This window comes from Crassostrea angulata, chromosome 7, assembly GCF_025612915.1.
Source record: "Crassostrea angulata isolate pt1a10 chromosome 7, ASM2561291v2, whole genome shotgun sequence".
NCBI lineage: Eukaryota > Metazoa > Mollusca > Bivalvia > Ostreida > Ostreidae > Magallana > Magallana angulata.
The window spans coordinates 25,536,694-25,561,162 of NC_069117.1; the positions used below are offsets into that span (position 1 = coordinate 25,536,694).

At 35.8% G+C, this 24,469-nt stretch overlaps 1 protein-coding gene across 4 annotated transcripts in view; it reads right to left on the bottom strand.

Moving 5' to 3' along the window:
* The window catches only part of LOC128191864 (CAP-Gly domain-containing linker protein 1-like), a 37,310-nt gene that overhangs the window by 7,959 nt on the left and 4,882 nt on the right, over window positions 1-24,469 (bottom strand). The window contains exons 2-15 of one of the 4 annotated variants that reach the window (XM_052864197.1): window positions 17,988-18,695; window positions 16,550-17,339; window positions 14,388-14,546; window positions 13,514-13,625; window positions 12,571-12,673; window positions 11,171-12,212; window positions 10,352-10,434; window positions 10,023-10,128; window positions 9,177-9,377; window positions 2,834-3,048; window positions 2,196-2,277; window positions 1,645-1,803; window positions 1,272-1,327; window positions 1,052-1,157 (exon numbers count right to left, since the gene is read on the bottom strand). In XM_052864197.1, the coding sequence (XP_052720157.1) occupies window positions 1,052-1,157; window positions 1,272-1,327; window positions 1,645-1,803; window positions 2,196-2,277; window positions 2,834-3,048; window positions 9,177-9,377; window positions 10,023-10,128; window positions 10,352-10,434; window positions 11,171-12,212; window positions 12,571-12,673; window positions 13,514-13,625; window positions 14,388-14,546; window positions 16,550-17,339; window positions 17,988-18,695 (3,922 nt within the window). Of the gene's footprint in view, window positions 1-1,051; window positions 1,158-1,271; window positions 1,328-1,644; window positions 1,804-2,195; window positions 2,278-2,833; window positions 3,049-9,176; window positions 9,378-10,022; window positions 10,129-10,351; window positions 10,435-11,170; window positions 12,213-12,570; window positions 12,674-13,513; window positions 13,626-14,387; window positions 14,547-16,549; window positions 18,696-20,906; window positions 21,687-24,469 lie in introns of those variants that run through there. The other 3 variants (XM_052864195.1, XM_052864194.1, XM_052864196.1) reach the window with 3 other exon arrangements.

Consider the following 24,469-nt stretch of genomic DNA (forward strand, 5'->3'; position numbering starts at 1 on the left):
CAATAGGACTATCTCATTAAACTAACCGATAGTGTTCTTACATACAGGGGCTATAACAAAGTCCCTCCCCAGCAGGACCAGATTACCAAGGTGTGTTAACCCTGGGAGAACCAGTCCAAAGTACACGGGCACTCAGATCTATGGTATGTTAGGACTGATATAGCTATCATTGAGAAGTTAAGTATTGATCATGATAACCAAATAATATCTATCAAACATGTACTAGTCTGGTATTCAATGAAAGAAAAAGGCGAGCAAGCTCTCGTACCCTACTGGGGGGTACAACTCCCACATTGCTTGATGATAATGAGTGGCAATGTATGCATTTAATACAACAAAAAATGAAATAAAAGGGGCACAATTCACAGAAAAATTATCGAATGAAAATTTCCTACAAATATGCACATTGACACATTACTGCAAACCAACTTTTATTCGCGTGCGAGAAATTTTCGCGAGGTTAGCGAGAGCATTGTCTTCGCGAATATTTCTCGCCGCGAACCAATCCTTTGTCTATAGTTTTTATAACAATAGAGGTTTGGATAAGGATTGATCGTGAACATTAGTCGTTGCGAACCAGTTAATTGGCAGTTAATCGCGAAATAAAGTCGCCGCGAATAAAAATTGGTTTACAGTATTTCTTCATAAGCTATTTGGTTTTAAGGCATTCCGCTCAGTGTTTTAAGAGAGCTAGGTTGTCCTGACAAACTCTTTCAGCAGCATATTCAGAATTGGTCATCTCATTAAATTCAAATGGGTCAAAATTCCCAAAATAACAATTGAATCAGAATTTCGTGCAAATGTTCACGCCTTATGAATTAAAACACCCTCATGAAATTCTGTTTAGCTGTTTGGAGAGAAAGTGTATCACTTTCAGAGAAAGAAAATCAGAAGCGATGGACTGAGGGATTGAACAGACAAGTCAAAAACAATACTGGTATATATCCCATGCAATCTGTTTCTGTTGGGTATTATTACTGTATATCAATATTTTAATTGCTGACAATATTTAGCCTAGAAGCATTAATGATGGGAGAGAGATTAAACCTACCTTCCATTTGCTCTTCATGTTTATTCCTGAGTGCTGAAATGTCATCTTCCTGAGCTTTTTTGAGTTTTTGGATTATTTGAGAATTATCAGATTTTATTTCAGCAATCTAAAAAAAGTATATATACATGTAGATAGGGTATATTTTGGTTTTCAGTACAAGAGAGGAAGTGAGAATGCAAAATGACAAGGATGAAAGAGTTATGCCCCTTGACACACTCACCGTTTCATCGTGAGAGGACTTCAGTTGGTGTATCTCTTTTTTGTGGTATTCATCAGCTGAAGACGGAAAGATGCATATTATTTCAAATAAAAATCAACTCAAGAGCAGATTTAGACTTTGATTACAAATAAATAGAAGAATCTTATAATCAAAAAGCAATATCAAGACAATCCAATTAAAAAATTACATAGTTATATTTAAAAATTATGTAACTAGCTGATGTAATAAGAAAAAGATAGGATTTCACTTTTGGGGTTTCATTTTGAATAATATATTCTAAATAATGAAAAATGAAAACATTTTTTTTTCTTTTTGCTTTGTATAATAAACATCAAGGACATGTAACAATACACATGATATTGTATCCCCTTACATAGCTGCCTGTAATTTGACAAGCTGTCTTCATGTTTTTCCTTTTCCCAGGATATCTGTTTTTCATGCTCCACTTTGAGGGCATTGATTTGGTCCAAATGGTCCTTACCCAGTTGTAAGATGTGCTCATCCAATTTAGCTTTCTGAGCCTGAGTTTCCTCTGCAATCAAAGACCTTAAGCTTGCATAAATAATCCAAGCCAATCAAATAAACACAGGATGATAGAGATCAGCTGCTCCTCAAGCAGATTTATCTGGGCGATATAATTCCTTATATTTTGGTTCAGCTAGTTATAATTCACTTATCAAAACATTAAAGGGAACTAAAATTGGCCTATAGAACATGCTTAGTTGTGTTAAAGTTGTTTATATCTTATCTTAAGGATCACATAAAGATCCATATCAACCCTCCGCACAAACTCTCTTTGTATTATCCAAATATAAAATTCTAGCATGTCAAATGATCAGATTCACAAAACTACATGGATGCAGATATGTTCAAGCATGAAATTAACAAACGTGTTGTCTACTGAGTTTGGAAACAGGTCCTTACCAATCTGTGTCTTGGTTTCTTCCAGTTGTCTCTGCAGCACTTTTACTTGAGCTGACAACTTTGGATTCGAAAATGCATCCAACTGCAAACAGAGCACCAAAAAAATATAGCAGTGCATATATCCACATTAAGAGCTCTGCTTTTTTAAAAAGACTATAAAAGTTATACTGAAAGGTTATCAACACCATTAATAAATGCAAAAAAACTTTATTCATCTGGAGAAATGAGTTTATCCCTATACATTATTTCTATTTGAGATGGTTGCTTCAAATGTTATAGAGACATGTGTTTAAAGAAAACTGCTGCAATATTTGGCCAAAAAATTACTACCAGGTAGTTTAAGGAGGCTGGGTGGTCAACAAATTAACATTCAGATTTACCTTAAATTTTGACATACAATATTTTCGGCCATACACTAATATTTAGGGAAGAAAAAATCCATATATTTTAGGTTTTTAAAATTTGAGCATTTTTCTATATCTTTATACAAAGAAGGTACATGTAAGTATAGCATAAAAATGGCCACAACTATCCACATAGTTGGTGCTTTTCCATTTGTTCTTAAAGTTTAGGTATATATGTGTTTGATCATAAGATGCTGGGCCTGTGGGGATCACCCTTTATACAGTGGTACCTACATCTTCTGAGAGATATTGTACCATCACGGTCATGGCATCGAAAGCCTGCAGGTTGCTCTTCATCTGCAGCCTGGCATAGTTCAGTTCCTTGGTGCGAGTCTCGCACAGAGCCTCGAGACGTGTCACTTCCTGTTTGCTGTGTAGACTGATGACATCAGCCTGCTGATTGGCTGATTTCTGGTTGTTCTTTGTTTTTGTCTTGTTCCTGTTCTGGTCTGAAAAAATAAGTAAATTGCTGTAATATACATTTGATAAATGACTGCTGGTTTTAATCTTGAATACTGGATAAATGTTAAATTGTGAGAATATTTGATTTTTCATATCTCAAGTCTGAAATTGATATGTAAAGACTTTATGTGTATACCATCAATTCAAGATATCAAATATCTTTTCAATAGTTAGTTAAGTTGATAGTTGATAAAAAAAAATTACATGACACATGCAATCATACATGAACAATCACTGAAAATGATCACCCTAATGCTCAGACTATACAATGAAAGCGCAGATTCAAATTTTTTTTAAAAAAAGGACATCCCATTATATTTCAGGGTTTAATGTCAGCTTACCTGATATTACAAAGGTGTGAAATATGAAGAAAACTAGTGTTAACATCCCTACAGCATACATGTATTACCAGCCTACCCCTAGTCATCTAAATCTGATAAACATGAAAGGCTCAAAATCACCACAGATTCACATAATTATATATGTGCCCAAACGTCACAGTGCATAAAATGCAAAAGAAAGTTGTCATGCTGTTAAGGCATTTAAAATTTTGGTGTACCTAATCAATATTCTGGAGATTTCCAATTTAAAGACATAGACCCTCCTTCTTCACAGATAAAAACAGCTCTTGAACCTACTGTAAATTTTTTACATTTAGTTTGATCAGGGGAGTGGATGTATATTTACAGAGCATATATACCAACAACAGAAGAATTTTGAATTAAACAAATTGGAGGTTTTTTCACCTACTTGAAGAGGAGACATTAGTTTTAAATTGTACCAACATGAAATTCAAACCTTATTGAAATATATAGCAAGGCCTGTTAAAAGTTGCATATGGTTACCACATTCCTTCACTTTGTAATTGTTAAATCTTATAAAGCATGCATGATTTGAAATTCTGAGCATCAGATTCTGCCAAAAGCCATGTTCAATTTTTCTCACAGCAAAAACAGACAGGTTTTTAATCAAAAACAACACCATGAGCTTCACAAACGCATATTCTCTGAATAGCTAAAAAAAAAACCTGCAATACATCATCAGTTGTTCAAAATGAAGAAATCTCATTATCCAAATTTTTGGTCCTAAGATGAAGACAAAGCTTGTGGTTGAAGTTTCTGCAGAGTTCAGTTACTCATAACCACTTTACTAATCACTGTATTCATCAAGCATTAATGTGCATTGCTATGCAAAAAGAATAATCAGTTAATGCTGCTTAATCAACAATCGCATACCATTAGCAAACTAGAAAGTTTTGGAAGGGAACAATGGGTACAAAGGCATCATACATACATGTAAAAAGCCAGACTCGTGGTTGAAGAAACATGCTAGAAAATGCAAATATATGCATCAATATGCCACTGACAATGCTGTTAATAATACCCCTAATGAAATATTAAGAGGGTAACATAGGCTTATTCACTTCTTACCTCCCCTGGAGAAGAGCTTTTCAAAGCTGACAAGAAGAGACCTAGGTCTACTGGGTCTGGAGCCTTTGTTTGACATATTGCTGCCCAGTGTAGATCTGCTTCGATTATCACAAATTACAGAGGAAAATAGCTCCCCTCTGGTCAATAAGGACAGACTAGAGTTAATAAAACCACTATCCTATTCCGGTCACATACACCAGCTCTTATTGATCATATCAGCAAGCATTGATTATACAGGATGGCCCACAATAAACATCTGTGACTTTTTTTGTCTCCTCAAACTATAATATTATTACACCAAAGTTGCGAAAATTGATTTTACTCTCAAAGGACAGCAATGACGCCGACACAAAATGCACTTCCTCCACTAAAGTTGAAAAATCTTGAAATGCGGAACCTTGGTCTCCGCAAGCATCTGTTTCCAGTCGTCAGAATTACGACATGTAGGAGAGCAGGCGTGCCTCCTTCTAATCGCCCTGGGATATCAAATAAAACTGCTATTGTATATGCTACTTTTTTCTGCAACTTTTTGACTGCCACTTCTGGAGTCAGAGGGCAATATAAGTTCCCATTCTCCAGATATCCCAGACAATAAGCAGACAAGTAATGACTTTAAAAAGTTTTAAACTGCTCATTCTGACATCAATATTCAATAAAACAGTTCACAAAATGTCTTTGTTTGTTATCATGAAACAAGAATGTTTTAAGAACAATTAATCAATTTATCAGTTTAAAATAAATAAGTTCTTTTATCTTATCTGTAAATAAAGACAAAGCAATAGAAAAAAATATATAACTTGCCACTGATATCTCTCCTTGAAATAAAACAATAACCAATTTTATCCTCTCACGAAACAAAATAAAATCCGAAACACAAGTCCTCCCAGAAGCAGACGTGGAAGTGCAGTATAACAAAGAGAGATGACCACCGCTGCAGATGCTGCTTAATTGCCTACTTCCTTACATTTTCACAGCAACTCAAAAAACCTTCCCCCTCCCCCTCCATGAGTCAACTGTTGGAGAAGGCAAAATACTTCAACATGTGGTAGGAGGATCATCATCAGACAAATTAAATGGAAGAAATGGCCAGGAACTCTGATCTCTCAGCATACTTGTGCAGTCTTCAAAATCAAAACATTCACTGTCTTCAGCAATATTCTCAGATGTTCCTTTGTTTGAGGAGAAGTGGTTAGGGGAGAACAAGAAAAGGTATCATTAAGAACATTAACAAGCTAGTTCTCTGAGATTCAGGGATGTGTTCCCCTCTTAACAATGAGGTGGTTCCTTGAAGAAAAATTGAATCCTATTTTTCTTCCTTTTAATTTTCTCCAGGCTATCTCAATCGCCTAGTATCTTAGTCATACACCCAAATGTTTTCAACATATAACCTTCTAAATAAGATAGATGAAAAATAAGATGCATAGGTTATTTCTTAGTGCATTTTGTGGTCAGAAAAGGATGTGACCTCAGGAGCCTTAAATAGGAAGAGAGTTGTCAAAAACAGTAAATATTCTGTCGTATCATTAAACAAGTCTTATCCTGCTATTAACATTTTTACACAAAACACTAGATGTGATCCGGTACATTGAGGGTATCACTTTTCATTGGACTATTCAATGGTACACTAATAGGTAGTTGACAAACATAATCTATGCAGCTTTCAATCAAATTATCGGTAAGAGCAAAAATAGGACTTTTATCTAGGCCCTGAATCAGCAACTTTAAAATATATTTCCCCCATGGCATTCTAGCTGACCTCTTCAACAAAGATTACCTTGTTTTAGACACATCCTGAGCATGGCAGCCAGCATCCTGTTACCTTACCACAGAACCATGCATGCAAGAACCAAATTAACCTTCCGTTCTACAGTCAAAAGCAATGTTCCAAACCATACAGTAGTGTATTGTACTGACCAAAGTTTTTAAACATTAATCTCTTAGTTAATATTTTTTAAGCCTAATAAATCTTAGACATACTTAAGTAAGGGTAAAACCTTTAGAGAACAATGTACAAATTCAGCAGAAAGATGTCCAGATACGAAGTACATTGATCAATTGGCTTTAAACACCCTTTCTTTCTTTTTCTTTTAAAATTCAAATATACTTTAAAGCAAATAAACCATTTGTCTTTAGGTGGTGATGCGTTACCAGATAATACAGTGTAGCTCACAGCATTTTCAGTACTTAATGGAGCTGTTGTATTCTTAAGGCCTTGCAACCACAACACACAAAAATCATTTTTTAATGAGTGATTTGTGAAAAAAAATGAAATGCATTAAAGGTCATTACCCTCTACATGTTTAAGTTTGTGTTTTTTCCAATAAAAATGAAAAGAAAGTTGCTATGCACATTAGACGGGTAAATGGTTTTGCATTTAACACAAGATATCAGTGATAAACTTCAACCTACCATAACCTTTTGACCTGCGGCTTTGACTGACCCATAACACATAGAGAGCTAGTTCTGATGACCAGTAACACACTGTGATAACCACGAAGTAAACACCACAAAACACCACTGCACGGTCAACCACGGGCCAGGGCAGCCACTCTGGGTCCACTGTGGGCGGCCATAATGAAGTCCACCACATCTTGGTACCACCTCGGAAACCACACAAATTTTCCTTTGGATTTACATCATAACAAACAACAGGGACCTCATTCTTTCTGTGTAACACTCAGAAGGGTGTTAAATTTCTCAGTACTTGCAGATAATAACCTTCACAAGATTGCTCAGGTGAAACTGTTCTGTCAATGCCTGTAATCAAAAATCCCATGTACCGAAAAAACACCCTTAAACGTATATTGTCAAATATTGTTAGAAGTCGGCATTGAGGTAACCTGGTGAGTGTGTATTTAAATCTAAGGATCAAACTGGGTTGCACTTCTTGAAATTGAGATTTATTGATATAAGCTTGTTCATTACTCGTGGACTTTTTATAATGACTGTATCTAACCAACCCACTTCACTGATTGTTGTCCACTGTAGCCCTTGAACCAACCTTTAAAGCACTTCCATGTACATACTAATAAATCAGCTGAGCTGACAGATAATCAATTTTCATTGCTGCTCTTCAAACTTCATTAATCTTCATTATCAAAATTTAAAAAAAAAAAGGTATTTAAGGTAGGTATGTGTTGCACACATGTATTCATTGTCAAAGGTAGATAAAACGTGAATTTTTTTTATGTGAGAAAAAATGTGTATAATGAGATAGTTATAAGGCTGAGGAAGAATCCTTAGAAACAGGTAGTTTACAATGCAAATTCCTAGACCTCATCTGAGATAACATCATAATGAAAAACTGTTCATTTTTTATGTGCTTTGCGGCCAAGATAGGTGATCACCTGGGTAATAATAGTGACTCCTAGCCTTATCTAAACACAATGTTGACATCCAGTATGCATTTGCTCAACGAACAATTTGATTTCATCTAACTCAAAAGTAATGGTTTAAGGTGCTTAATTTCACTGATTTTTTATGAAAAACCAAAAACAATATATCTTGAATTCTTTCTATGTACTAAACCCACATATATCTCCTGTTATAATTAATCTACCGTGTGAAATAAATCACTAGTGCCAGTATCCTAGATATGGTTCAGAGCAGAACAATACTGAATATAATCAGACCTCCACTCAATTTGTTTGTGATTATCCTCCAATTAATTAACATACCACAGATTCCAGCCACCCCCTACATCATTTCAATTGGTCAGTTAAATCTTCATTTGTCCTATAGAGTCTCATTATTTTCCTTTCCACAACCTCTAATACCTGCCCATCATTAGCAAGGCATGAAATTGACAGACAGAAAAATGCCAAGAAGGCCCCAAATCTCCACCAAACATATCCAGGGAGAAAATTAATAACACATGTCTTCAGTTTGGGAAATCAAGTGGTGTATGTTTTAATGATTGAAGCGAACAGCATGTGTATTGCGATTTATATACAAAAACTCATCAGAAGGAGAGAAAAGAAAGGAACATCAAATTTTCATGAGGTGCTGTGTTTTTCCGGAGACGAAAACCTGAACCATGTACTTTCTACACACAGGATAGCTTTTCTGTGTTTCTGTTTATAATTAAATGAAAAAAGAAGCTCCCACAAAGCAAGAAGATTTTTCTATTTCAAGAGTCTCAATTAAAAGAAAAAACAAGCTTTTTCCATTAAACGGGCAATTCTGACAAAAGTAATTGTAGACTCCTCCACATAAACAACATATCCACATCTGTTTTGAAACCCTTCAATGCCAGGACAAGTCATTTTATTTAATAAAGAATAATTTCATAGAACCTTAATTTACTGAAATTTCATCTTGATTGGAATTTTTGTTGAAGTATGACAAATGAAATTTGACATGATTTACGCACCATTTCCTCTAATTTAAGCTTGATTAAGCATTCATGTAACCTTGAATTGTTTGAAACAGACCCAACTTTTAATGTTTTTCTGGGTGTTGATTTATCATCTTTCTTTTTTTTTTTTTTTTATGAGTGATTCATTAGTATTAGACAAACCTTAATTTTGATTTCTTGCGAAACAAATTCAATTTCACATTTTATAATCCATTTGTCTCTAAAACTGTTTAGAAATTTCAAAACTACCTAACAGTGTGTTACCTGTAGTCACAATAAATTATCCATTCTTACCGTAATTTCAGCTTTCCCATCAAGTTTAACTTACTGTTGTTCTTTCGAGCTGATGGTGGAGATTTAGGCTTGTTATCTCCCTTTGCCTTCTTTACATCTTTCGGAGTAGCCTTTCTATTTTCTTGTTGTGAAGCGAGTTTTGCCCTGTCACCCCGGGAGTTAGTATTTTTAAGAGGTCTGTTAGCGGGAGAAGAGTCAAGACTTCTAGAAGCCTGCGAGGTTCTTCTGATAGAAGCTGTGAGTGATGGTATTAACATGAAGATTAGACATGCAAGATCTGTGATAAGTGAGAAGTGAATACTATAGGGTATTAATTGTCCAATTGACATGCATTAAGAAGCAAGTTGTCAGCATTAAACATTAGGTATCTTAAATCATTGTCAGATAAGTCTGTATTCTTACTTTTGAAACGTAAAAATTAACATTTGAAATGGTAAAAAGCTCCACCTTATTAGATGTGTATTTATAAACATTTACGTTGTGTTTTCAGTAAGAAATATAAAATACAAATATCAATTCATTTTTAATTTTATTTAATGAATTTTTTTTTTAAGTTTCCTAATCTAACTCATAAGATACCAAGTGTAACAGTGCAACAGTAGATTATCCACAGTATTTGATGCAAGAAAATTTCATATTTAATTTTTCTCCAAAAGTACAATTACGTTATTATGACAAGTTAAAAATCGAAGCATCCAATACTCATGAATTTACTCAAAACTGTGAATGAGATCTCTCTTCCCAGGCTAAATCAACAGAATGACATAAGCAGTTCCCTAAAGTACCAGTGTCAAATAGAGTTAAAATAGTTAAAGCTACATGCACATAGAACAAAAAGAAAGCTTCCCCTTAACCATATAACCCCATCACAAAGACTTACGACTGATTGGAGGAATACTGCTGCGGGCAGGGACAGATTTCCGTCTTGATTGAACTCCAACATCGGAAAGTCTTGCATTCTTTGCATTTAAGGCCTTTACAGATCCCTATAAAATTAACATAACCATTCCTATTTTCTGATAAAATATGCAAAATAATATGTGAAGCTTTAATCAAGATTTTAACAATGTTCTTTTTTTCTATAGCAATGAGAATTTGAGAAAGCATTCATGTATATTTGAAGCATATTATTATATAGAGATAATGCATGAAGTGAAATCTAAGGAGGATAACTCTGACAGCCTTGAGAGCTGTGTCTGGAGTACCTACCTGAGAAGCCGTTGACATGGTGCTGGATGTACTTGCCCTTCTCTCTCGGTCCTGGAGGCTGGAGACCTTACCCACAGCTTTATCTGTGGAGGGACAGAATCAACTCATCAATATACTGATACAACACACTGCATAACGCTGGTACACAAAATCCAATCAGCATCAAATTAAACACACAAAAATCAATACCGATTACTCCATCTATTTACTCCCTGTTGATCAATGCACTTCTCTTCTGTACTAATGATGCTCACATAAATTAATATTTTATGTTGAATAATATGAGGACAAATTCAAACTCATCTGATTCATAGGAATTTTTTTTAGAAAAGACCAACAGACATGGAGATCAGCTTCACTTATATAATGACTGGGAGGAGACCAGACTACAGGGTAATGGGGTCACTTTTACACATACACATTACTTAACATTAATTATATTGATGTACCCTGTTATTTCCTTTCCATCACATACTGTCTAAATGCAGTCCCCATTGACATCTCTTTGCTGGGGTATAATTTGACTTTATTGCTCTGTTTAACAAGGTTTATCCTTAAGGGGAATGTAATCTAGATTTTAATGACCAAGGAGGATTTCTGCCAAGTGGGACATCGTAATGTGACATGTTTTACGCCTAGAGATTGATCTTTTCTTCCGCAATAGCTGGAAAACTAATTTTAGTTTCAAAGATAAAATGAATCAACCGATGAAACAAAAGCATTGAATAAATTATTGATGGTATAGAATATTTTCAATAAAGGGCTTATTTATATACCTTAATTCTAATGCTAGTAGTTTTCATTCACTACAATACTCACTAGAAGGTTTTTGCACAGTCCTGGGAGTGCCTGGAACACTAGACTCCCCTCCTCCATCTATTCCGGCCAGATCCGAATGGCTACTCCGTACAGAGCTGATTGCGGATCCAAGTAAGCTGCTGCCAACAGAGTCATTCAAATCCAGTTTGGGAGCATTGGAGCTCCCATTAGAAGCTACAGAGGACAGTCTCTTCACAACATCTCCAGTAAAATTGCTTCTAGGGGAGTTCTTCTTACTGGTTGCAGGAGATGATTCCCTTCTGATAGCAGACACTGGGGATCCAAGGTTTAATTTACTCTTCACTTTGCTGAAGTCTGGTGTAGGTAGACTGGGTAGCTTTTTCTTGGGCTTTTCTTTGGTTGCCACCTCTTTTTTAGCTGTGGGTGGTGGGGGTGTACTGAGATAGCTCTCTAGCTTACTTTTCACTTCAGCCTTAGGCTTTGCCACATTTTTTTCTGCATCAATCTGCGACATTATACTGTCCCATTTACTCTTGGGAGGAGTCCTTTTAATGATCTTTGGTGGCTCTTTTTCCACTTTTTCTCTCCTCTTTCTTACCTCTGCAACTTCTTCCTTGACTGCTTTGGTTTTCATTTCAAGTAATTTTGCTGCCTTCCCTTTTGGTCCCATGTTCCGTTTATTCTTTGCAGCTTCAGTATTATCGTCCTTAGATTTCACAGGAACTGGAGTTTTGATATAGTCTGCTATCCGAGATCCCACTTTTATATTAGGTTTCCTATGCTCAACTTTCTCAGCCTCTTTTTTCTTCTTTTTCACATCCCTTTTCTGTGCCTGCCTTGCATCCTCAGCAGTAACACTGCCCTCGTCTCCACTTTCATCCTCAGAGACTTCCTTAACCGTGACCTCATTCTCCTCCTCGGGCTCCTCAACCCTCTCCTCCAGGTCCTCTGCCTCCTCCTCCTGAGGCTGTCCTCTATCCCTGGTGATGTCCACTGTCACATTCAGCTTGTCCAGTTGCTGGTCAGCCTCTATCCTCTCATCCTCTTCTACTGTGTCGGGCGCACACTGCGGAACATCAGCCTATGAATACAACAACAGCAACTTGTTAGCATCATTCATCATGTCATGCTGAATGAAAGAGATAATGTTTTCTCACTGAGACTATAATCAGCCTCAAACAGAGCAAGCTCTCTCAGGTAACACAATTATAGTTTTATTTTAGAAGAAATCATTTTCATGGATGAAAAAAACAACAACCTGTTTTACTTTTCATGCTGACATATTTATATCATTCCAAAAATATCGTTTTACAGCATACACAAATACAATAGTCATGGTTATGAAACCAAGAAAACAATTTTCATTGTAAGCAGTAAATATAGTATACGTAAGATATTTCACACTTCAGAATCTCAAACTGAGAAAAAAAAACACCCACTCCGTTTTCTATGGGCTCTGTGTCTCTCTCCTCACTGGCCAGGGGCAGAATATCTTCAGCAGAGATTCCTTTAATGTCTGTCAACAGGTTTGACATGTTTTCACTACAAAACAAGATAAATGGTATGTATACAATCCACTCAAGCTCAGCAGGATTTGATATCTAGTTGATGGAACCTAGACAGAACAACAGAACCTAGGGGACCTTTTTGTGGGCACAAGAACTTATACACAAACAACCAATTTATCGCGAACTTATGACTTGTATGGAAGAAGAAATTGTTACAAGAGATACATAACTTATCTTAAACAAAGTATATCTAAGTCAGCAAACAACGACTGTAACCATTCCATGCCAAAATTATAATGCATCAGACAATTGTTGAAGAATAAAATAAATGCACAAAGTAATTTATATTCATTAATCATTCAGTGTGAAATGCACCTGAAAGTTGAGAGTAAAGTTTAAGACCCCCCCAAAAAACGGTCTTTTCAGCTGTCAAAGTCTAGGAAATGTTTATTCAATGTGAAGAAAGCCTTCAAAAAGAGGCAGCACCTGAGCTGTGTATTCATCCTTAATCCTAACTAGATCCACACGATATAAAAGACCCTGTGTTCTCCTATACTTTATGTAGCTGGTCCAATTTAAATGTCACAGGATTATTAGCTTGGTGTCAATCTCTCACAAAGTTACATCCTAATCAATATCTCATTAATAATTCCACTGTGTTGTTACCAGTAATCCCTCAAATTAAACATTTAGGAACTCTTGGATCTTAGCTTGCTTCATCAAAGATTGTTTCAATGCACACACATTTGCAAAGACAGTTATTTCATTCAATTGATTTCCATTTATAAGTAGAGAGTAAGGTCCTTGTAGTTGTCCTTGTTATCGTCTTCTCTGCAAACCGTCAAACTGACTACAGTAATAGTATCGTACTTACGATTCCGAGTCATCCTTTCCCAAATCATTCTGATCCGCTAAAACTGTGCCAACATCACTACAAATATCTGAATCACTTTCTTCCAAGATCTGCCCTGCCCCTCTCAAGACAGCTGAAAATCACAAAAAAAAAGAGAAAAATCTCCTTGTGAAATGACAGATATAAATCTTGGGCCACGCACACACACATGCATGTAATAACAGATTATTGAATTCCATGAACTTCTGCTACGGTTCTTGTAGCCACGGAGGAGCCCTATCTTGTGGAATTTGTCATGAAATATTCATAAGACAACTGTTTTGTGCTAATGGATAAAAATACAAGAAATGTTGTTTAGCTATGCACAGCACACGTAATCAACAAGTATATATTGTTACAACTGTATCTGAACTAGTTCTATGTAACTGCCTGGACTTGGTTTTCTCCTTCTCCTGGTTACGACAGAAAACAGCCTTCCTGTTACATGCCTACCTGTCATCCACTGACTAATAGTAGACATTAATTGAGGCACTAAGCTCTATACCAAGAAGCTGCAAATCTGGCATATTTAGCTGTGTCATAAAATCACCCATAAATACCTATTGCATAAAAGTTCAATTTCTTATAAATCTGGTCAACACTTAGAGAGTACATGTATATGGAATTTTCAGGCATATATCAATTAGTCTAAAGAATAAATGTGATTTTTTAAGATCACACCTGATGTGTAAAAACATTTTAATTTGTAGTTAAACATATTCAGTAATTAACATAACTCTATATATTTTAGCACATGCACTAAGGTACTCTCTCTACTTCCAAGACCATAAAGAATTTGTGAAAGTATCTCATGCATGTGCAATAAAAATCTGCAAAAACATCCGCTACAGCATACCTGACTGGAAGTTCTTGAAGGACTGAGCATAAGCCGCATCCAGATCGGTCAGTTCCAGGCCAGCCATGGAATCGGAGGACTGTGCCATCTTCTCGGCCCAGTCCAAGGGGGAATTAATGGTCAGGGTGCCCCGCTCCGAGTCAGTGTCCGGCACATAGCCTGTTAATATATGTCAACATTCTCTATCAGAGTAAGCCATCAAAGTCAATTAAAGAGGACCCCCAAATAAGTCGTCACAACATTTATATCCATCTGTTGACCTGTCAAACAGTGACCTTGATCAGGTGAAAAACTGTCCTAACAGATTTTAAGCTTTCATAAACTTCATGGAGTACATAATATGGATCCAATTTTTCCTGATTTTACTTCAGTAAACTTAATCCAATACACACCATACTTATATTGTGTTTAATCCACAGAAGTCAATGTTAATCCCCTGTGATTAGTGGTGTGAATAGACCAGTAAGTAAATGCTTTAATCTCTCTGTTGGTCATTCCCGATTCCTTCCTAATTCGTTTTTATCAGTGGGAGATAGCAAGTGACTACCGACTACGTTTATCTGTCCTACCTAAATTTGTTTGGACAATGAATTTGTTATGAAATTCAACATGTTTACTGTGGTTTCAAAAACAAAAACTGATTAAATAAACTCCAAAAACATACAAAATATTTTCTTAAAACTTTACCTTTGTAAATGTCAACTTTTTTCTAAAAATCCTATAGGTCCAACTTCAGCCAAATTTTCATAGCTACAGGAAGTTATGCAAACCCAAAATCAAAACGCACCTAGGTTGCTCGTTCGCAATACATCTTGAAAATCTCTTAAATAAACAATAACAAATTTCTACCTGAGAGAAATCATATCCTGACCATGAAGTGTGTTTTAAGCCTGTCAATTTTCACAATTTCCTTGCATCATACCTCCCAATAAGTGTCAGCAAATGTGCCGTATCTAACTACCTTTGTTCTCTGGTTGACGACTTTTGATCAGAAAGTTCATTTCACACTCAGGCCATTATTTTGTCAGCCGAGAAATTTAAAGCTAACTATTATCCATTGAAAGAATTGAAAAGTGAACATTTTCACAATTTAAGTAAGCCTTTTAAAAGCATTAGAGCAACTTTAATATACTTCAAATTTGAAAGTAATAAGTGCTTGAATTAAATTTTTTCTTTTTTAAATATCTGCAACCTTTTCAAACTGTTTCAATATTTCCTTTTTACATGCAAGATATTATCACCCAACATAAGGCTATTAGGAGAGTTTAAATAAAGGTGAATTGACTCCAAAAAGCAAACACTGTAAGTGAAGATGTTGGCATAGATATACAGTCTGTAAATATGCCTGAAGTAAATATTACAACTGTAACTCATTTTAAAATTTCACCTCATATAAGTACCTCTGAGTCAGTAATTTATTAATTAATGCTGAATTTTAAAAATTGAGCTACGAAGTGTTATGCTATATTGGTCAAAAAAATTCTTGAATTGTTTTTAAACTAGATAAACTTAATTAATTGACAAAAAAATTATTACAGTCTGTTTTATTTTGGATTTTTTTGCCAAACAACTACTGGGAAATTAATAATCACACATTAACATCTAAAACAAAATTCTCTTACCAGTACAAAATATACACTTTCCTGAAACAATTGGATTCTGAATGATCTCACAGTTTAAAACTAACTGGCACAACTCATTTCATTTTTGTAAAATATGAACTTGCAGTAAATCATTTTTTCTTTGATTACATTGCAGGAAGATAAAATTCTTTTGTTTACTCTCTATGCTTTTGAAAGCTGTATAGCCAATCTGATAATACCAGGTGCAATGTTGCAGATGCTAAAATAGCATGATGTGCACAATTAGTTTTTTATCATTCCGTAAGAAATATGCCTTAGTCTATCTGCTCTGATATACATGTATTTATCTAAACCATTTCCCAAGCCCATGGTTTTCTTTTATACATGTATTGATAATCTAAATCAAAAATCTGGGAGAAAAAGTAAAGATTTTCAAGATTTTTTAATAAAAAACTATAAATTTTCACCCTATTTGAATAATATTTTGTAATGGCTAAGAAAATGAAACACAAAATATGATCCAATAAAGTTTTAACTCAACATACACAAACCATATATTTCTTTACACATCAGTCTCACCTGTATCAGCACTGATGGAGGACACCAGTGACAATGGACGCTCCTTTTTCAAATGACCAGCAATCAGGTCAGCCTGTAGTTGAATTTCTTCCTTCTCCTCGATGAGTTGGTACAGATTCTGTTTCTCCTCAGTCACCGACTGTCTCATCTCGCATGAATCTGCCATTCTACCCTGCTCCAGGGTCATTATGTCTCCTTGTTCCGAAATCCCAGAATCCACCATTGGCAGCTTTGGCTTGGGCGCACTAAGGGTAGCTTGTGCCACATCACTGTCCGAAGCAATTCCCAAATTTGTAAGTTTTTCAGTCAAACTGTCCACACAATTGTCTACCTCTTTTTGGGCTGCCTTCAGCCGACTCTGGTCTTGAGTCAGGTTCATTGCTTTGTTCTCTAGACTGTCCTCTGAACTGACCGACTGTTCCTCCCCATCTGAAGCCTCTTCTCTCCAGTCCAAAGTATCAGAACCAATAATATCCACAGGTTTTTCCTCCCCGATTTTAAATGTTGCATTCAAATTGAATTTAACAGGAGCATCAAATTTCACAGCTTCACTTTCATCTTTGGTACGTTTATCTTTGGCCAAAGCACTGAAACTCGATAAACTGGATTTGGATCCACCTCCAGACACAACAGGAGTTGAGGTTATTGCATTTTCAGCCTCAAATGTGTCTCCCAGGGAAGCCACGCGATCCTGCCTTCTGACCAGAACTGAAACTTTGGACAACTTCTCCAAATCAGTTAGATTCAACAGTGACTTTTTCTCCCCATCCAACACATTACCAGTGTCCTCCTGCAACAAATCGGAATTAAGCTGAGAATCATGAACATCCAACACCCCTAGACTAGAATTATGACTGATATCAAATGTGCCGTCAGCTTGGGTGGGTGGGTGGAGGTCTTCAGGGTCCCTCTCTGGGCTTTGGGTGGAGCTGGTAGGTTGTGGGGGCGAGGCACCACCTTCCATATCAAAGGTCAAGTTAAGAAAATGACGATGATCAGAGGATAAACATTCTTTAACTTCCCCACTTATCGAGTCCTCCCCACTACTTTGTGTTACAGACTTTATATTTGTTGCATGGGGCATTTGAATTTCACTTAAATTGTAGGTTTTGTTCAAGTTCCCACTCACAAAAGTTTTGTTCCCAATTTTCTCAGTGGACCCTGTATCAGGGGGTATCTGATTGTCTGACATGGTGTTTATGGTGTCTGGGATGGTGGTGCCGGGTGGCAGAGGAAGCTTGGAAGGACCAGGTAACCTACTACGTTTGGAAGAGGTGGAGACCCCTGGTTCAAGCAAAGGTTGTGGCAAGGTGTCTAAGCTTGCATTATCATTTTCAATGGAATTGCAATTGTTTAAATTCTTATTGAAAGCATCTGCAGTTGAAGCGGGTGTATAAATAGCACTTTGCTTTAGATCTTTTGCACTCAAATTACACACCTGTTCATTATAAAGCTCTGGTAAACGTTTTGAGCTTGGTGGTCTGATTTTGGAATCAAGCTTGGGTAAACATCTCTTTGTGGGTATCACTGTAGATTCCTGAGCGGCACACGTGTCCATGAAATCCACCTCATCAAAGTCTTCATTTTGTTCCTCAATCTTCGATGGAACTGTAATTTTCTCTTTGGAATCTCTCCTTACAAAAACCTGCGGCTGAGGTAACAACCGTCGCTGAGGTCTGATAGTGACTAGTTTCTGTTCGGGTACATCTTCAATCGGTATGTCTGTCTCTTCCTCTATTACATCACCGTGCAGGTCATGTGACACGAGTTCTATCTTGGACACTTTGTCAACTGGAGCAAATATTCCATGTCCAGGTCGACAAGTGAAATACCTCACACCCTCTACTTCACCATCATGTTTCCCTTCCGGCTCGAATAACTCGATTCCACACCATAATCCTGCAGCAATGTGTGTTTTTCCGAAATAACGCAACGCACCAAGCTTTATCCCACCAATACAAACTTTGTCGCCGACCTGAAGTAGAGGTTTGATGGTATCCGGTTTCGAAAATTGCTTTGGGTGCTCTTGTGTGCTTTGGCCCTGTATTTCTGAGGTTGCAGCGAAGGATTTGGGGGTTGGGAGGAAAGATCGCCTCTTTTCTCTACTCCTCCCTTCCAGAACAGGAAGCTTTCTCTCAAAGTTAGCCTGGAAAGTATATAAATAAAAGATGTAATAATGCATGATTTTGATGGGAATTTATTCATACTGTATGAGTCAACATTGCAGGAAAAAGTGGCCATGGTTTTTTCACCATTATATTTGACCCCAGTAACAAGGAATTGATTTTAAGGAGTGCTGCTCAGGATACTGTGTACAGTTTCCGACACAAATAAACTTGATTTTATTGCACAGTGTAGACAATCAATTCCAATAGTTTGTGAGTAACCAATTGTGTTGTAAAAAAAATCAATACAGTTTTGCTATAAATGAGATCACTTTGCATATATACACATAATGATATAGAATATTTATGTGCATAGATTACCAATATATATCAGCAACACGAGTCTGTGCCAGTATCTATAGCTAAAATCTCAAAATATACATATTGTGTCATAACTGTTTGTTTTTGAGTAAACATGATATTTTTATTTCAATGTAAGTTTTCTCAATACCTTTAGTAATAATATTGATACAAACATCATTAGCATCATTTAACTGATACATATATGGCAATGATCAGTATATTTTACTGTGTAAATATAGTTAGAGCTATATCATATGTATAAACATCATGTTATTTACACGCACAGTGGTGTAACAGCTGTGATAGGGTTATAGACAGCTATCTTTGTGCTTAAAGCAGAACAAATCTTTGTAGTTATTAATAAGAAAACACTTTAAAAGCTGATTTTAAAAAAAATCGTGTTTTAAATCTTTATGGTTTGTCAAAGAAATGAAATGAAACCCAATTTCATTGTATAAATAATGATTGGGTGGTTTAAAATAATTATTAATATAGTGAAATACTGTATACACTGTTATTTTCGCCCCATGTAATTTTCGCCCTTCTAGACTTGCAAACAGTTTTGCCCATCTTAATTTCGCCCAGACAAGGTTGGGTTTCAAGAGAAATAACTTAATGAGACATTGAAATCGGTGCAGTCTTAAATTCGTCTGCTGACAATAAGGGCAAAAATAAAACGGGAGCAAAAATATCCCTGTACACAGTACGTACTATTCACAAATACAGAGTCTCGATGTAAAATCAACTTGCACAATACCTCTACAGTGAAACATGTTAATATTTTTTGGGGATCTGGTTTCCATGTACAAGAATCAATGGATTTCACATTTCTCCTATTTGACATGATTTACATGATTTTGTAGCCTCTCCCCAATCAATCAAATGCAATTCTCTGGTTTTTTCTTGAACTATCCATTACTCATGCAATAATCAGTCACTTTTGAAAAAATTTTGATTCATGGGATGACATTTTTTTTTAAAAATATGTAGATACACAAATGTAAATTTCACAGGCATATATTAAAACTGGTTAGTTTTCCCTGCATTTTATTTAGATATTAGGGTAAATATTTCAAATTCCATTTCAAACATTATATGAGATATGTGACATTATCTTTGTTCAGACATATACATGTAGCTATAGAGATTTGTTTGACCACAAATATCTTGCAAGGTGTGTAGATATACAATACATGGCTAGAAGTCAAATGAGGGAGGGACCCATTTGCAGTACAACATCAAAATTGATTTTTGTGAGCAGCACACAAACCAAGTAGGAAAAAAAAATATTAACATCTTTGAAGGGTGGATCTAAGTATTCATCAGTATCAAGATATCAAAATATTCTGCCTTAATCACGAATGAAATTATTACTTCAGATGTTACAAAGTCTCAAATTAAAGTCCAGTAAGGGCTCTCTGTCAAGTGCCAAGGTCTGATAGCAAGACAGGTATTTATCTAGTGCTTGAGACTAAGAATCCACCTTATATATATATCTCCTAAATAAACAGTTATCCAGTGAAATGGTCAAAAAAGTGTGTTTACATTGATACACCTACAAGATCAGCTGATTTGTGAGCGGGCACTGGATTTCTCTTACATCACGATTACCTTGTGAAAGCCTCACTCTAATTGACCTCATCTTGGTTTACACCACATGCATACCTGTCTGTCAGGCAGGGTTGACATCCAATTAATTACTTGCTCTTTAAAATTTGTTTGAAAATACCACGGCATTTCCCTTCCCCAAACTAATGATTTGTCTGTCATATTTACCAGTAACTGTCCCATGTGTAAGTTTACAGCAGCTGTGAGTATATGATTGAATTGCTACGAACTTTCATATAAAATGAAATTAATCTAAATGTGATTCATGAAAAGAAACTTACCATATTTGAGAAATCAAAGAGAATTTCACATTTTCCTGTTCCAGAGCAAAGTAACTATCGACCGATCAAACGCTCCACCTTATTCTCTCCATAATAAATCCATCCATGCAAAAATTCAGTAAACAACTTCTCATAAATTACAAAACAGCCTACATCGCACTTCAATTCACTTTTTGTGAAGAAAAATCAGCATCTCATATTCTAATAGATCCAACATTACTGATAATTATCCACACAAAAAATGGGACAAGAAAAAAAAATGTCCTCATCTAACAGAAGATCCTCTGTATTCACAAGCTGGCCTGGAGAACAGCAATTATAGCCTTTTTCTACCTTGATGAGATAACACGGTATTATTCAGATACAATGAAAATCCATGTTCTCTCCGACACAGCACAGGAGATATTGCACCACGAAATCAACACGTATCTCTCCTTTGGATGCACATGACGAAATGGCTATAGACCTCAACGCCTTGCAACGATGGCTGGCGCAGTGGTATTGATTTCTTGACAAAATGATCAATATTATGAATAAGAAAAATCTAAGAGAGCTTCTGGGAATACACACTAATAGTCCCCTCTATCCAGGACAAGCCTGTGGACTCCGTGACCAATCTAAACAAGATCCAAGCTATTAAGTGTTTGATGAAATCTTCAGTTTTTGGTCTGTTGGAATTCTTTGTTTTATTTTGTCAACTGACATGACCGAGGAACCCACACAATGAAATTAGATCAATGTCAATAATGAGCTCTTTACCAAGACTGTTTCAAAAATTAATTAGGCTATTCTCAACATTTAATTCTTTGGATCGCTACACAGCCTACACATGTTTTTTGCTACTAGCTGCTGTTAGCAGTTTGTTTTTATTTGGGATAATCACTTGATCTTGCTCACTATCATTGATTAAAAAGCATGATCATCAGCCATAAAACTTCAGGGGTTCCTTTTGTTTGTTATATTTGGTCTATTATTATTTACTATCAAATCCATCAAATAAATACTTCAATACACATTTATCACAATAATTCTACATGTATCAACACTTCAATCAATAAACACCCCCTCGCTCCTGATCCTAACAATAACACACAACATAACCATATATTGATTACCTATTGAACTCGGCGTAATCTTATCAATCATGTGTACAATGTTCAGTGTGGGTATATTAATGTCATGGCAAAATTTCACACAGAAGTGCATGATTGCATCAAAGGTTAAAGATGACCTTAGATGCAGCTTTGAAAAACAAATCAGACTTAAATTCAACAATCATTGACCATGCCTGTTGGTCCTTACTGACCAAGTGATTTCTTTGATTCATACACAACTTCATATTAATTATAAAACAGTCAATTGCATTATTTTAATTCTGGAGCACCTGTTGATCATAAATTTTCTTTTTAAAATATTTAAGGAATGTTTCAGATTTTAAAGGTATAGAATAAAATTGAACATGACATGAGTCTAATCATCTGAACACAATTGTCAACTCCCGTGTCACATAAATTTTCTTGTAAGTTTCTGTGTAGATGGGGAAATCAAGGATTCAAAAAAATAAAACGTACTGCAGGGGAAAGTAAATTGGTTCAATGGGAAAAACTCAAAATCCATAGTTATGTCTAAAAACAAAATCTTCATTTTACTAATACAGGCAATTTTGAAAAATTAAAATTGTGATAAAAGTAATTAAGTATACTTGCTTAATGTCGAACAAAAATTTTGAACACATCTCAATGGTTCAAAAAGTTCAGTACCACAAGACAGTTGCAATGAAGTGGAATAAAATAAATCTGTCGTAAAATAAATTAATAAATTTCTCGTACTTCAAATAATTTAATTATATTTTAATTCTTATTGCTAACATGCATACCTGTGAAATGCCAGAAATTCCCTACACCAATGTTTCCCAGTCTACTATAGGTGTGAGCAGAGTTGTTATGAGGTGGTACGACTTATTCCAATTAACAGTATATAGTGAAAAAACCAGTGACTTATGTTGTCAGCCCCTGGCGGAGATCGAGAGAGGCTCCAGATCTCATTAATACAAGTAGGACAGGACACTAGGAGAGTTTAGGCCTTATAACTCTCACACACAGTAGCATTAGCCATGACGGGGAAAATTTAGGGCCCTGATACATGTAATATATACAGACACAAAGTAAGACTGCAGTGTACCTTACTGAGTTCACCTGTACATCTTTTACACCTACAGCCATCTGACAGGCAGCTAGCAGACAAGCTGGCCCAAAATATATGTTGACTGGCATGCAAAGTGTCAATTATCTATAGAGGTTTGTATTATTAATGAGCAACAAAATATTAATAAGCACATCTCTGAGGAATCTCCCACAAGTCCTCACACTGATTAAATGTTGTTTTTTGGGTGGGTTTTTTTTTGGGGGGGCTATACATCAACACTATATGTCCTAGTGCCCCAAAGGTATACATTTCCTATCGATTCATTAAAACTACAATTAGTTCAAGATAAAAGCATATAGAATTATCTCTCCTAGTCAAAAGTCTAGAATACAACATGTACCATTAATTAAATATCCTATAAAAATAAATGACAAAAAAATTAGCTTATATCTTTCCATAATCTAATCTTGTACATCAGGAAATGGCGCTATATGGTCCCTGTGTCAAGATTGTTACAGCTCAGAGAAATACGATCAAGATTCATTGTATCAAAAAATAAAAAAATCATCCTCCTTTCCGAATTTCACAGCTCCAACATGTCACACCAGACAAGAGCCAATTCCTTTTTTACCAGCATCTAATTAAAGAAAACAAAACCTTTCTTACCATGTTTTACACATTAATAGGTTTCCACTTAGTTTAACATTAAATACCCCAAGCTCAGCACAGCAGCATATTTAACCTCGATCTTTCTCATAGTACATACTACATGAGGAACATCTCTCATTTCTCATTAACTTTGTTTACCTGCAAGCACATTTCTGTTCTCCTATCTCTTTTCCCCATTGCATCAACATTATGTGAAGTTTTGGCAAAAGTTCATCATGCAGAATCATGAAAAGCGTTTTAGATATATACATGTATGTCTAGCTTTGATCTTTTAACACTGAGAAATATGTACACTGATTAGTAAAGTTCTTTCAGGTAGGACTGAATGATCAATGCAAGGTGTGTGTGTGTGGTCACTTTTCTTTTATCCATTCTGCCGACATTTGGCAGAGTTCCTTAACTCCATTATTCTCTATTAGACAGGCATGCAGCACACAACAGGTAGCCACAGAAATTGTATCACTGCTGAAATACTGAATGCAACTCAAGATGTTGGATCCTCTCCCTATAGGACCCCCTTTAACTATCCTCTGAAATCTCTCCTCTCCCCTTTCTACATCTTTAACACACCTGACTGGCCATATGCAACAAAGAGTGATACATGTATAAATGTAGTGTGACTCTTTAAGTGATGCTATGTACAGCTTCCATGCTCAGCTGTTCTCATCACTGAGTGTAGAGCATATGCAACTTATCATTAGTATATATAAATAAATGAAAAAAAAATTCACCACAAAAAACATGAAACC